Source organism: Argopecten irradians, chromosome 7, assembly GCF_041381155.1.
Source record: "Argopecten irradians isolate NY chromosome 7, Ai_NY, whole genome shotgun sequence".
Classification (NCBI taxonomy): Eukaryota; Metazoa; Mollusca; class Bivalvia; order Pectinida; family Pectinidae; genus Argopecten; species Argopecten irradians.
Genome location: NC_091140.1, coordinates 21,678,485 through 21,693,495, shown reverse-complemented (window position 1 = coordinate 21,693,495; position 15,011 = coordinate 21,678,485). Strand labels below are relative to the sequence as shown.

At 34.7% G+C, this 15,011-nt stretch overlaps 2 protein-coding genes across 4 annotated transcripts in view; one reads left to right on the top strand and one right to left on the bottom strand.

Moving 5' to 3' along the window:
* LOC138327836 (sodium channel and clathrin linker 1-like) overlaps positions 1-4,123 on the bottom strand; it is a 20,907-nt gene extending 16,784 nt beyond the window's left edge. The window contains 3 exon segments of the mRNA XM_069274250.1: positions 330-379; positions 705-769; positions 3,941-4,123. Of these exon segments, the coding sequence (XP_069130351.1) occupies positions 330-379; positions 705-769; positions 3,941-3,977 (152 nt within the window). The 5' untranslated portion in view covers positions 3,978-4,123.
* The window catches only part of LOC138327837 (coiled-coil domain-containing protein 22 homolog), a 26,366-nt gene continuing 12,317 nt past the window's right edge, over positions 963-15,011 (top strand). For 2 of the 3 annotated variants that reach the window (XM_069274252.1, XM_069274251.1), the window contains exons 1-14: positions 4,213-4,360; positions 5,061-5,232; positions 5,946-6,078; positions 6,605-6,735; positions 7,534-7,618; positions 8,254-8,423; positions 9,881-10,087; positions 10,510-10,575; positions 11,000-11,239; positions 11,752-11,868; positions 12,462-12,563; positions 12,803-12,910; positions 13,153-13,248; positions 13,602-13,661. In XM_069274252.1, the coding sequence (XP_069130353.1) occupies positions 4,311-4,360; positions 5,061-5,232; positions 5,946-6,078; positions 6,605-6,735; positions 7,534-7,618; positions 8,254-8,423; positions 9,881-10,087; positions 10,510-10,575; positions 11,000-11,239; positions 11,752-11,868; positions 12,462-12,563; positions 12,803-12,910; positions 13,153-13,248; positions 13,602-13,661 (1,737 nt within the window). In that variant the 5' untranslated portion in view covers positions 4,213-4,310. Of the gene's footprint in view, positions 1,600-4,212; positions 4,361-5,060; positions 5,233-5,945; positions 6,079-6,604; positions 6,736-7,533; positions 7,619-8,253; positions 8,424-9,880; positions 10,088-10,509; positions 10,576-10,999; positions 11,240-11,751; positions 11,869-12,461; positions 12,564-12,802; positions 12,911-13,152; positions 13,249-13,601; positions 13,662-15,011 lie in introns of those variants that run through there. The other variant, XM_069274253.1, reaches the window with a different exon arrangement.

The window sequence follows — 15,011 nt, the reverse complement described above, 5'->3', positions numbered from 1 at the left end:
AAATGACACGTATAAAAAGTAATACATTCAAGGCTTATTTTACATTAATCTGTTAAGCTTGATTTCTCAAAAGATTTACTCCACAAAGTACATCATAAATGTGATAAGTATTCACCTGGTAAGCATTTGGGTTTATGATATTATGGACTTCTAACCAATAAAAATGAGTGTAACAAATGAAATCAAATTATATAAGCCAGGGTAGAGAACTTATCAGTAATACAAGATTATACAAAGATACACCAAAAATCATCCCATGTTCAGAATCTGTACTGGTTTAGATAACAATGGAATTACATTGACAGAAATTAGTATATTCTGTGACATACTTGTGATCAGTCAGCCATGGCGCTGTAGGTCCTTCCTGGGCAAGAGGTCCCTATAAATAGCCATCATAGTGCACTGATGCTCAATAAACTTGCACATATTATAATTGTTGAAGTTTCAATCTGCTTATCAAATTTAAATAAAAATTAATTGCTGACAAATTTATCTTATCTAGTCTTTTCTCAATAGCATGATACTTTGGTTTTTTTTATTTGTTGGTTTAATTTACAAACATAATAAAATAACATAATCCTCAATATCTGCATTTATTTATTTTAAGTAAGATTTTATCAAAATGTAGTTAAAAAGTCAAAGTGATATACATGTATACTATATTTTATCATCAGTTTCAGTAAAATGTAAATAACACCACTTACTTCTAGCTGTATATTATCCAATGAACCAGACACATATTTTGACAAAGATGCACTCAGTCTTTGAACTGAAATATAAAAGCACATACAATTGTGTAAAATAAGAAATTAAAAATCTAAAAGATACTTTATATTAATTACCAGTATTAAACTGCAGATCATAGAAATGACAACAATGACAGAAATATAGTGTCAATCACGGTCAGATATCTATCTGCACAACAAATCCTATATGTATTATTTGCCTTGAAAGTTTCTGTGTGATACGTATACAAAATGGATAGATAAGTTTGCATGATTAAAAACTGCATTTCATCACACAGTATTCAATAGTTACTGTGTAGCAGTATTGACTGGGTTGATCATGGATGACCAGCTGGCAGCTCAGCGGTAGAGCATTCGGCTAGTGTTCGAAGGTCCCGGGTTTGAATCCCGGTCAGACCACTACATTTTCTTTTCTCCGGTTACAAAATTGGCGCTAAACTGGTATAAGGGTCTCGTAGTGGGATGCCACTGCACAGTATTTTTTCTATTTGTGTGATCTGGTGTGTGTGGTAGGGGTCCCATACAGAAGAGCAGTATTCCAGTTTGGGTCTAGAGAGTGTCTTGTATGCATGTTCTTTTATGTGTGGTGAGTTGATTTTTAGGTTGCGTTTCAGGAAGCCTAGAGATTTGTTTGCATTGGAAGTGATGTTAATTATGTGTTTGTCCCAGCGTAGGTTGTGTTGTTGTGTAACCCCTAAGTATTTGCTGTCCTGAACATATTCTAATGTGTGATTTAAGAGTGTGTAGTTATGGTGTATTTTGTTTCGTTTTAGTATGATGCTAATGATGTTACATTTGTCTGGGTTGAATGACATCAGCTAGCCCTGCGACCAGTGTCCTGCTGCATGTACATGTAAGTCTTCTTGTAGCTGTATAGTGTGTCCTTCTGGTTGTGTATTTGCTTGTGTATAAAGCTGTCATCTGCAAAGAGACATAGTTTGTTGTGTTTCAGGTATTCTTGGAAATCGTTAATGTACCGGTATATGAGAAAGAGTATTGGTCCCAGACAGATACCTTGAGGGACCCCTGACGTTACTGGTATCTTATTTAAGTGTTTTCCCTCAAGGACTACGGTCTGGGTGCTGTGTGTGAGGAAGTCTTTGATCCATGTGTGTGGGTTCCCTGTGATTCCGTAATATTTTAGTTTGTATAGTAGGTGTTTGTGTGGGACTTGCTTTGGCAAAGTCCATTATGATGATGTCTGTTTGTGTTTTGTTGTTGTTTGATTGTTTGAGGTCTTGTATAAATTATATTAGTCGAGTCTCACATGATCTGGAGGGTCTAAATCCATGTTGTAAGTCGTATAATACATTGTTGGTTTCCAGATATGTATTAGTTGCACTTGTAATGACGTGTTCAATGAGTTTTGATGTAATGCATGTGAGTGATACATTTTGGTCTGGCTGTTACATTTTCTCATCTCCTGTTACAACTATTTTATTTAGTCAAACTTATTAAGGCCTGATAGAAACACTGTATTCGACCCCTGTAAATGTATATTTACTATGAAATCATTAATTTTCGTGGGGGTTTAATTTTAGGGAATTCATTTTTTGACCAAAATCAACGAATTTACATCCCCACTAAAATATATATACCTATACCAATGTCATGTAAGTTTATGCGTTCATACATAGTATGATAATTATTACCCAAGGATTTTATAAGTGAGATACGTCCTTGTTATTACCTCACTACATAAGGTCTATTTTGGGGACAAACATGACAAGTTCAAAGTTGGAAAATATTGTTCAAACAAAGATAGTTTTCAGAATTTCATAGACTTCATCTACATGAACCAACAAATAATTGATTGAGTATATCATGACTCTATCAATGTGACACGATAATTGTTTGTTGGATACATCTGTAAAAACACTGGCTGAGTACCGATTCTAGATTGTGATTGTAACTGTGTTGTGTGGTAGAGCTTAGTTCTGCTTGAGCGATCACACAGTATAGGTGACAGTGTGGTGACAGTGTCAACTGTGTATTTTAACAGTAATGTGTAAGGTCTTCTCCACAAATATAAATGCCAACGAAATTGTAAAATTTTAGAATCCACAAAAATTAAGCCCAACGAAAATAAATGATTTCACAGTACATTTGCGTTTCTTCTTTGCTATATAACCTTACCAACTAGGATATCGTTAACACTTGCGTAAACGCAGTCGGTTGTCGTGCAAGTATACATACACCGGAACACTGACTTTCGGAAGTAGTGTTAATGCGCATCAGATTTGGTCTATTGTTTCTGTACTTTTTAATTCTTCAATATTAATAATTTGAATGTATTGAAAATCTTTAAATATACCATATACATATACACAGAAAGAAATGTTTGAGAAATATTGCATTAATGGAATGAAAAAGATAATGTTATTGTGGAACTATATTTTGTGTACTTTCTGAACTCAACAACATTTCCCACCAAATTGGAGCCAGCTGTTCCGGAATTCCATCAACTGACTGTTACATCAATCGTATAAAGTTTAAAAAATGAAGTTTTGTTTTATCGGACCTTTAGATTTAAAAGAAATAGTCGGTTGAAATGTAAATATAAGAAATGATTTTTATTATCGGTTGTTTACTGGTGTGTTAACTGCATTTCTTGGGCAGATATTTCAACATGACGCGCTGGTGCGCGTCATTTAAAATATCTGTCCAACAAATGCAGTTTACACACCAGTAAACAACAAAAAATAAAAAAAACAATTCCTTAAATAAACGCCCCTTCCCCTTTTTATAAGCACCCTCTCCCCCTTTTGAGGGTTAATCTCAATTATTTACGTGAAATTATCTCAATGTCAAATCAAATGCATTAATGGCTTACTTGAAAATTTTTTTTAAATGTTAGCCCAATCCAACTCTGAAATTTTTTTTTAAATGTTAGCCCAAATTTGGTCCTTTTAAGCGCTCTTTCATTGATTTTCAATATGTAAACGCCCCGTGCGCTCATTGGGTCGAATATGGCAGCCTATGCATTTTTATAGGTACCGAAACGTCTTGCATTTTACGTCTTGGATCCTAGATCTAGAATACAATTATCTAGCATACCAAGTAAATGGAATGTGTAGGGAAAAACAAAGAAAACATAATTGTCATAGGCCTATCAAAATATTGGATTGTAATTTGTGTGCAGTGATCCTCGGATAAGTTCAAACTTGCACAAATCATCGCGCCACATAACAAACCTTGATCTTTCAAAAACTCGACCTCTTCAGACTCCATTTTAAACTGAATATCTTAGATTTCAAAATAAAACGTAAAATACATTAGACTTATAATGACAAATAGATTAAACTGGACGATTTTCAAGAAAGAGTGCTTTCAATGATCAGTTTTTCTTGATTCTGCCGCCATTGTTGTTTACAAGCAGTATCGCAGCAAATTTTTATTATATTAATTATTTTCACAACTTTAAAAAATTAGCGGCTTTTCTTAAAAATATGTTAAATAAAAAACATGCTGTACTTATATTTCATTGTTGTAATTTGTTTATTATTGATAATCTTTGCTACATATTCCGCCCGACTCTACTAAACAGTCACATGACAGGACAAGATGGAGGAGGTGGATCACATTATCATTCACTCCCTTCGAGTGATCGGTTGGTACGTGCATTATAAGTTTGTTTTGATGTTTCTACACAAGAAGACGTCGACATCATGAACTCAACAATAAACATATATGGCTAAGATTTTGCATTAGTGTGTAATTACTATGCACTATGAGTTTTTGTGACTGTTTATCGGGCTGTCAACTGCAGACATCCCGGCCCACTTCGGACCCCTTCAGAATGAGATTAAAAATTCACACATGACAAAATTCATAGAATAGATAAGCAAATCACTTCTTATCTTTGGTTATATTAATATCTGATGATATCAAGGTTTGTTATTTACGATGGATATTGTTGAAATATAATTATTTCCATAAAATAAATAATAAATTTCGACATATGAATTTTCATAATAAAAGATTATAGTGAATAGCGGATTTCTTAATGTGTCTAGATCTATCATCTTTTTTAGATTTTTTTTTAAAGTTGTCTAGTTATTGATAATTATTATCCCATTGTCCTGGGTTCATTTATGATATATTAAAAAAAAAAATGATTATTAATTGCAAATTAAATGACATTTATAACACAAAATATTTTTATTACTATTTCTTAATCTCCATAATTTTGAAAAGACCATGCATACAGGTCAAATGAAAGACTAAATTATATAAACATCTATCTCTACTGCGAGACCTTAATTATAAACTGCATGCAGTGTGTTTCTTACATATTCGATTTCATTTACACAGTGATATAGAAGATGATGTGACAAACCTGAAGCAGTTTTCTACAGAGCTGATTGTGTCAGCTGTGGTGAGATGTCTCAAGGTCATCCTCAGTGATGTGGACCTCCCTAACTCTCTCCCCGGGGGAATGTCAGCCAAGTTTAGGATTGGTACCTCTATGGCAGCTCATATCCAGGTGATTTGGTCTTCAGTTAGATCATTTCAATAAAGGTTTTAACTTCACCAATGTAGAAATTACAGATAAAAACACACTCAATCGTTAACACAGACAATGGATCATGATTGCTTGTGGATTTAATTTAGAAAGAGTCATACTGTTTCAGTTTTGCAAAACTAATGAGAGCAGATCTAGAAGCATCTAATATATGTTTCTGATGACAGTAATGCAAAAACTGTCATTTCTATTTTCATGTCATATATATGATTATAAAAGCCTTTAGTGACCAATAATTCTTAATATTTCATTTTTGGTCGACTGGGATTGATTGATAATTCAATATTCTATGACACTTTCACATCATTTCAGTTAACCTTTCCTTCCACTTTAAGTTAAACTATAGATAGGACATAAAACTGGGCCATGCTGGCCGAGTGCTAAAGATATCCTGACATATTACCACAAGCCTTTCACCTCTGGGTCGCAAGTTTGAATCCAATGTGGCCATTGGGTAGTTGCCGGGTACTGACCACTGGCCGATGGTTTTTCTACGAGTACTCAGGTTTTCCTCCACTATCAAACCTGGCATATCTTAAATTACCCTGGCTGTTGATAGGACATAAAACTAAACAAAAGACATAAAACTAAATAAACTGCCATTTTTCTTTGATGATCAATTTAGTATTTAAAGAAAATTTATATTAATCATAAGATTGATTGTTTTTCCTTAGGAACTTGGATACACAGGGGAAATTGGTTACCAAACGTTCCTCTATTCCAATGAACAAGAGATCAGGAGAGTGCTCATGTTCCTGGTAGATAAGCTACCGAAGGAGACAGCGGAGACAGTCGAGGAAGTTCTGGGTATGGCAATGGATGCAAAAATGATTGATTACTGTAGTATTATTCAGCTAATAAATCTTCAGTATGTCTTATATTATCAAGTGAACACATTTAATATAATCTTTTACACAGAGAAATGTTTTCATGTCTTTTAATATTCCATTAGTCTTGTGTAAAAGTCACAAATTTATCTAGTACATTCTATGACATAAAATATTGATTAACTTTTTCAAGTAATGTATCATTGGATCAACACGCTGGATGTATTACAAATATGTTCTGTTGGAACTATGGAATAAGTAATGAATACCATAAACATGTGAGAGAATGAGGGATAAGTAGTAGGGCACATACCTGGCTGTCACATGTCCAATATAAAATCTAGGTCTATAGCATGGTGATTCCCAACAAGACTTTATTATTAAACTCAGTACTGTTAGTACTGTAAGTACTGTTTAGTCAAATGGAGAATTATTTAAATGATTTTTTTAAACTTGACATGTCATTTTAAGATGTTTTCAATATTATTTCCGTCTTTATTATACAGGGGCATCTGTCCTGCTACAGAGAACTATAGCCTCCACATTAGCCAAGCAGTTAAACTCTGTATGGACTCCACCCTACCTCAAACACAACAGTATCACATGGAGGGGCACTCCCCCACACTGGCAGAGAGAGGTATGGTATTGATAAAGGTTTATATTTTCCAGAAAGTTTTGCTTTTTAAATATAGCTCAATATATTTTTAGGGAAATAAAGAGGAAAATAAATCTGAATTTATAGTTCTGGGACAGAAGTTGAAGGACTAGGTACTTGAATGTGAAGTTGTCCAATATTCAATCCAGTGATCCCAAAATCCTCCGACAGTTTTGTCAGCTTATATGGGGGTCCTCCACATCTGGGACAGAAGTTGAAGGACTAGGTACTGGGTCCTCCACATCTGGGACAGAAGTTGAAGGACTAGGTACTGGGTCCTCCACATCTGGGACAGAAGTTGAAGGACTAGGTACTGGGTCCTCCACATCTGGGACATCAGTTGAAATCTAGGTACTTGGTCCTCCACATCTGGGACAGAAGTTGAAGGACTAGGTACTGGGTCCTCCACATCTGGGACAGAAGTTGAAGGACTAGGTACTGGGTCCTCCACATCTGGGACAGAAGTTGAAGGACTAGGTACTGGGTCCTCCACATCTGGGACAGAAGTTGAAGGACTAGGTACTGGGTCCTCCACATCTGGGACAGAAGTTGAAGGACTAGGTACTGATTAATGTTTTTCCAGGAACTCTAGTATTCTGGAAGATGACACTTAATTAAATTGTATTCTAAAGTGAATTTAAAATTAAAAACAACACTCAATAATATTATAAATGTTTCATCCTCGAATGATCTTAAGTTAACTGTCCATCAGAAATGTAAGAATCTGAATCACACTAGTAAACATTTATTGGGTACTGTGTTGATATGTTTTCAATTCAGGGTGCTAGTTCCTTGTGTAAATTCCATGCTTCCCACCTACAAGTACCTCAGGGTATGACCGACCTCAAGAGAAAACTTCCTAAAGGTATGCTTCTACTCTTAAAATATCTAACATGTTTTGATCTATTTCCTGTTCAACCTCATTTAATATAATCAGCTTGTCTGTCTGTCTGTAGAAAAAATGTTGTCCAGACAACCCCTCCTAAACTACTGGACCGACTTCAATGAAACTTAGCAGTATTGTTGGGGACAATGTGTAGATGTGCATGTAGGTTTTTGTTTGTCGAAATTTTGATTTCCATGATAACCAGGTCACTATACACAGGTTTTTGTAGAAAACTTTTGTCCGAACAACTCCTCCTAAACTATTGGACCAATTTCAATGAAACTTGGCAGTATTGTTGGGTACTATGTGTAAAGATGTGCATGCAGGTTTTACTTACCATGGTAACCAGGTCACTATATTAGTCAGCCATCTGCTTACAGTTCCAGTTTTATTTGGATCTTGGAGTTATCAGAGATATAGAGATAGGAAATATCATGAGTCTTTATGAAGAATAATTATGAAAATACCAAATGTTATTTTCTATCATTACATTACTTGTGATGTGTAATAGGTTCTGCAATCATTTTCTTACTTGTCATAAAAAAGAGCTATGTCATATGAAAACTGATATATTGTACTGAAGATTTTACATTTTAGCATGGTTTCTTTTTCAGCACTGAAAACCTACTATTCCCAAAGTCTTCCATATGTAATTAATCAGACCATGCACCACAAAGATACTGCACCCTCGGTTATTGAGAAAATGGCTAATGAAGTCACAGCCCAGCAGGAATGGGAAAATGAATGGAATCAGGCTGGTTTGGCTTCTAGACTCTCTGAACAGGTAAGTACCAAGCCCTTTTGGCCTCTTGGCTTTCTGAACAGGTACCGTATTTTTGCGCGTATAGTGCACACTTTTTTTCATGAATTATCAAGTGAAAAGTCGGGGTGCGCACTATACGCAAGCACAGGCATTGGGTCATGATGACCGACCGGCAGGTCCAAGCTAAAGTGTGCAGTAGCCTAACATTTTGTACATGTTGAGAGTTATGATTAAATACTTGGATCTTTAAGTCAATATTTAATGCATATATTCAATATAAAATGAAAATCTCACTTCAAATTTATATCTTTAATTTCTTGAAAGTCCGTTTTGGGATCCACATGTGTTCATGACCGGACACATGTTACGATCGTGAATCTTCAGTAAAGCATCTCCAAATCTAAATGAATGCAGTCTGGAGCTTGAAACGATGTATAAGTGTGTAATTGATTCGTCACATTAAACTGATTTCCTTATAAATAGAATCTATGTTTCGCCAGCATTTGAAAACTTTTGAACTTGCAAATGTTTACGGAAGTGAGTGTAATAGCCATATGCAGAGTCAGCAAATTAAATACGAAACTAAAACCTTCTTACATTAAAACTGACCAATCGTCACTATAAATGACGGTATGGCTGTCAGCAGATATACTCTTATTACCATCCTTTGAAATGGTTCTGTAAAATCTCATCTCATGCAGTCAGTACTCAAATATGGCGGCCAGCTCTGGTTGATAAGCCTAGCTCGGTCGGCTTTCCAGCTAATATCTTGGACATAATTAAATCTAAATGCCCATCAGATACACAATAGACTTGATGGAAACCACTAGGAATTATACAAGGTATGATTAATTATTTGATTGTAAAAACATCGTTGTTGATACCTCATTATTTAATAGTGTCACCGGCAATTTACAAGCTAACTAGGCCTGTCGTTAGTGCTGTGTAAACAAAGTGTCAATCATCGTGTCGAACTCCTCGCCAGTTAATTTTAATGAACAAAAGGTTGTTTTAGGCACTGATAAACAATAGGAAGAGTTTGATTTTGTTCTTGAGGAGTGTTTGGAGCCTATGCAAAACGTTTTGAATGAAGATGTAAAAATTCGATTTTTTTTTGTAAATTTTTTTTTTTCAAAAATAAAACTCAAAAACATTCCTGCGCACTATACGCGCAAAAATACGGTAATTATCAAGATGGTCCAGTGTCTAGATCCTTTGATTTAGTAAGAACTATACCGGTATGCTCTGTCGAATATTGTTTTTCTGAACAGGAATGGACCAGACTAGTCTGGATGCCATGTTTTTTGGGTGATATTTTTCAGTCCAGATTTTACATTAGGCTTAAATTGAATATAAAAATTCACAAATATTCAAACACATAAATCATACTATGGTACCGTAACCTTAATGACCAAATCCTTACTGTCCACTTGTAGGATAATATGGTAATATTATCTTCTCTTAATCAATGATTTCAGGAATACAGAGAGAAGAAAAAGAACAAGATTCGGAAGCGAGTGATGGACCAGTTACGTCAGGACGTCCAGAGAAGTGGGGACTTTGCTGCATCCAGGAAGGCGCAGGATTTACAACAGATGATTGATTCCATCAGCAGTAGAGCTGGAGGGGGTGCTAAAACCAAAGGCTCTCGCTTCACACACACAGAACAACTCATATTCGCTAAGGTAGGTTGTGTAGTGTAAAATGTAAGACTTCAACCAGTGTTGAAGACTCAAAATAGATTGGTAATGTAACCAACAAGCTAATACATATATAGATACGGTAGTATATGTAGAAAAGAAAACCTTAGATCATTAGGTTCTGAAGTAATAAAAAAAAACAGGACACAAAAGAGTATGATCAAAGTTTCCTAGAGATGCACTGCATAGTGTATATGACACAGCTAAAGGTTTATTGATATCAAAACATAATATACTGTGGATCTTTATCAAATTGTACATTGCTTAATAGCATATTGTATTAACATTCAAGATGCCATGGGAGAATACAAATATGTATTACCAAATGTTTCATGCTAAAAGACTTAATGTTCCAGCCATATTTCTATGTGCCATTGTTTTACATTTGATTCTGTGTGTTGTATAAGGATGAAGAGAAGACTATGTCGCAGATGGGAGGTGATTCGGAGGCTGGACAAGGTCACACAGAAGAGGTAAAGACATTGTTAATGCAACTTAAATAACAAAATATCACATCAAGTAACTCTTCAGATAAATATGGTCCATTGGGGATAGGACTGTTTAGAAAGTTTCATACATTTGAATTGCTATTAGTTCCATTTCTCATACCAGTATAGGTACTGATGTAGTTTGTAATTCAGTAAAACATCTTAATGAAGGAACATATTGTCTCAATGGAAGATGAGATGTTTTTGGAACATGAAATACTCATTGATAGGAGAGTTCCTTTTGTAATTTTATGGTTTTAGAGTTTCAGATTTTTTATACGATTAAGTTACATTTGTATATTCCATAACAGCCTTAAAATAATGAAAGTTGATGCATGTATTTTTTATTTACGATTCATGCGCTTTATACTACATTTTTTTTCTAAATGTAATAAAACAACCATTCCAGGAAATCCAACAGCAGCGAGAGAGTGAGGTAGAGAGTCTACGTGAGGAGGTATCGGGTCTCGTGTCTCGTCTAGAACAGATGGACCTAGAGATGCGTACATTCACTGCAAGTGTTCAACAGATGGAGGAGGAGATTTCCAACCAGGCTCGTACCAATGCAGACAAAGAGGAGGCATACAAAGTCAAAAAGAGGACACTAGACCTACTACCTGACGCTGAGAACAATATAGCTAAATTACAGGTATGATAATTAGAGTTCAACATTGCAAAGTTACAGGTTCAGTGGACTGCGATAAACTGGACACCAAAACTCACAATCCAGACAGAATTTTCAGAGAACAGATTTTAATATTCACAATGGAATCCAGATATTGACAATGGAATCCAGCAGTTGGGGCAATTTTAATACATACAACTTGGGTGTGGGACATAAAATTATTGATGATCCACGGTATGATGATTAGTCATGCTCAGTATAGCTATTAAAAGTATTGGTATGATAAGTCAAGTTCTGTATGGCAAAGTTATAATTTATCAGTCTGTTAAAACAAAAGATGCTATTGGGTAATAAAATGATATTAAAAAACTAAAAATTTTAGGTACTGTGATAATAGATAAAATACCCAAATTAACTACTATTAAAGAAAGTGAATTTTGTTTAGCTAACATTGAATTGGTTTACCTGCACACACATGTGTATAATATTTACCTATACAATGATTTACCTGTTGTTTATTTACCTGACACCTGCAGACAGTTGTGGACAGTAGTGCCCAGCGACTTGTCACACTAGCCAACCAATGGGAGAAACATAGAGCGCCGTTAATAGACCAGTATCGGGAACTAAAAGATATCAATTCTAAAAAGGAGGTAAGTGATCACACATTGATCAGACAAGTGTTCTGTTTAACGGCAGGCATATACTGTGGTCAGGACAGGTACCATTAAAGGAGCATTCATCTCATTATGCTTTCCTGATCTAGATCTATAGACATCATCTTTTGCTCACTATATATAGACTAATGCATATGGTTATTTAAGACTGAGAATTTATTTTGCTAAATCTTTTAATAATCTTCAATGCAACTGTGACAATGTGGTGAAAAGTATTACATGTTACCTATTTCTGTCTTAAAATTAATCAAAGTGATCAGTTTTCAGCGTTAAGTCAGTTTTAGCCAAAGTATTGTACATTTCTTCACTTTCATTATAATATATTTTAAGTATGTATACATGTTTATGTCATAAGTTTTGTATGACTTTTAACTTTGATCTTGAACAAGATTACCGAGTTCTTGAGAAATAATTGAATTACCTGGTAACTAAACATAACTTTCCTCTGCCAATGCAGGAGATTGCCTTTCCTATTTCTTTTTATTCATTATTCACGCTGAACCCATCAGTATATTGTTTATTTCACTAATGTTATCATGTTTTTCATTTATTTCTTTTTGCTACACTAGTCTGAAGCAGAAAAGAAACTAGAAGAGATTAAAGCATTCCGTGTAAGAATGAAAGAAGTAGCAGACGATGCTAGACATAAAGAGGAGCATCTAAAACAGCTGGTAAGTCAACCTCTATAGTCACAAATATGTTTTCAAGTCTGACTATTAAATTGAGGGATTCTTGTACCATCTCCTCCTTTTGCATTCTGCTCAGATTTCATATGAAAGGAAGGTCAGTTATACATACCTTTCTTAAAAGTACATTTCTTATTCTTCATGTCTCAATTAGTTGTAATATATTCCTGTGTTGTGACTGCCAAACGGTGCCTGTGAAATTTATACTGTAAAGTCTTTATCAGGTGGCTGAATATGACAGGATGACCAAAGATGTGAACCGATCAGCGTACACAAAACGAATCAGTGAAATCGTGTCAAACATCAAGAAACAAAAGGATGGAATCAACACGGTAGGCAGTTTGATAAATTCTAATACAAAATTTATTAATTTTTTAGAATAAAATTACACCCAGACTTAAGTCAATTGCTGACGAATGTCTCAGTATTTGAGTAATATTAGAATGAATGTTCGTGTGAAGCCTCTCCAAAAGAATTAGTAGTGAGTTGCCAAGATATACACGAGAACGATGAGGATTACGTTCTACTGCCATAATGTAATTTAATAGGGTACAGCACTTTCTACTGTTTTCAGGTTCTGATTGACACTCGAGCTGTCCAGAAAGAAATTAATCAGCTGACTGGAAAACTAGACAGAACATTCACAGTCACAGACGAGTTAATCTTTAGAGTAAGTTTATTTACTGGAGTTTTCAACTCTGATTTGATTTATTGTGATACAAGTCATAGACATAGCTACACAAGAGAAGAGGAGAATGGTCTTAAGAAATACAGAAATTTCCAAAATTGTGAAAAATAGATCATTTCAAATATTCCAATATCATACAAGTTGTGCCAATTGTTCTTGTTCTGCTGTAACAGAGGGTCAATATCATATTAATTCAATTACATTGTTATGTGTATCAAAATTAACTCATACATTTAAATAAAATCAACCTGTGGATGTAATATCTACGTATCTTATTGACAGGGACAAATGATTTATAAAAGTGTATACTATTGTGAGCTTGAATGTTTTTACAGAATGCTAAGAAGGATGAAGCAGCCAAGAAGGCCTACAGACACCTGGCAGCTCTACACGAGGTAAACCAACACCCCACATGAATGATTATCTACTTCCGTCAAACCTAAAATCTACCAGAATACTGCATATCAAATATAATCCTGGGCTGGGGAAATGTACTCGTTCGCTCGTCAAGACGAGTGGATTTGGCCATCGGACGAGTGAATGTTGACATCACGCTTGTCCGTTGGACGAGTGAAAAATTCTGACAATGACTATATGACCTACACCTTATTAATTATATTGTTTCGCAATAAATGTATATAGGGTCTGATATTCTTAAAGGTTCTTAAAAATATGAAGAATCGATGATAAGCTTTTGCTTTCTGCATCATTCTAGGAATTCCCGACTTTTGTTTTCAATGCACATGCGCGTGTACAGCATTGTAACATGAATAAATCCGAGGTCTATTGATATCGTAATCAAGAGTCTAGAATCGTATCAAATAACAATATGTCATAGCGAAATTTGCGTCAGTTTTTTGCAACATTCGCCTAAAAAAAACTTACCAGAAGCTAATGGAGTTAAAAATAATGTATACCGACTACATTGGAAAGTAAGTTAAAATATCGACCCTTTAAAATTATATCTTTTTTATAACACTAGCTTGCATACAAAATTGTTTGGGAATTAAATGTTTTGTCGGTCTTCTTGTAAAACTGTCTGTTAGTCATGTTATCCCAAAACCGGCATCAATACAATTCTAACAATCAAATGGATATATCTAAAACCGCTGTAGGCTAATATATACAGTCACATCTACTTATTTATCTTACAAATATTGTGGACAAGTAAAAATGTCATTCGGACGAGTAGATTGTGATGAAGCACTTGTCCGAAGGACGAGTACATTTCAAAGTTTTTCCGCGGCCCTGTAATCAAAACAAAAAGGAGCTTTTACCTTTGGTTGGTTTTAAGTTTTGAATCAATGTTTTTGGAGTGTTAATTCAAAAGGTTTGTCAATGGGAATAGTGCACATACCAAGTGATACCTGATAACTTTTGTGCGGAACTATTATTTCTATTGGTGATGGAAAAACGTTAAAAGATGTTATCCCACGCTAACATTATTTCAGCGGGAAGATTACAAATAGTTACGTTCCATTACCAATAGAAACAATTGTTCACAGTATCATGCGGTACGTGAATTAGTCCTATTCATCGTATCACCTTCCTGTTCTTTGAAGCTGGATTTATGCAAAATATTATCAGTATTTACAGAACCTAGAGCTGTTTCAGTTCGTCTGGTTGATCATAAAATTTCCTGGTGATATTGAATAAAACATTTATTTGTCACTTTTGAACAATTATCTGTAAAAACAAATCCATCAACGTTTATGCTAGAAATATCTTAAAAAATACTTATATAT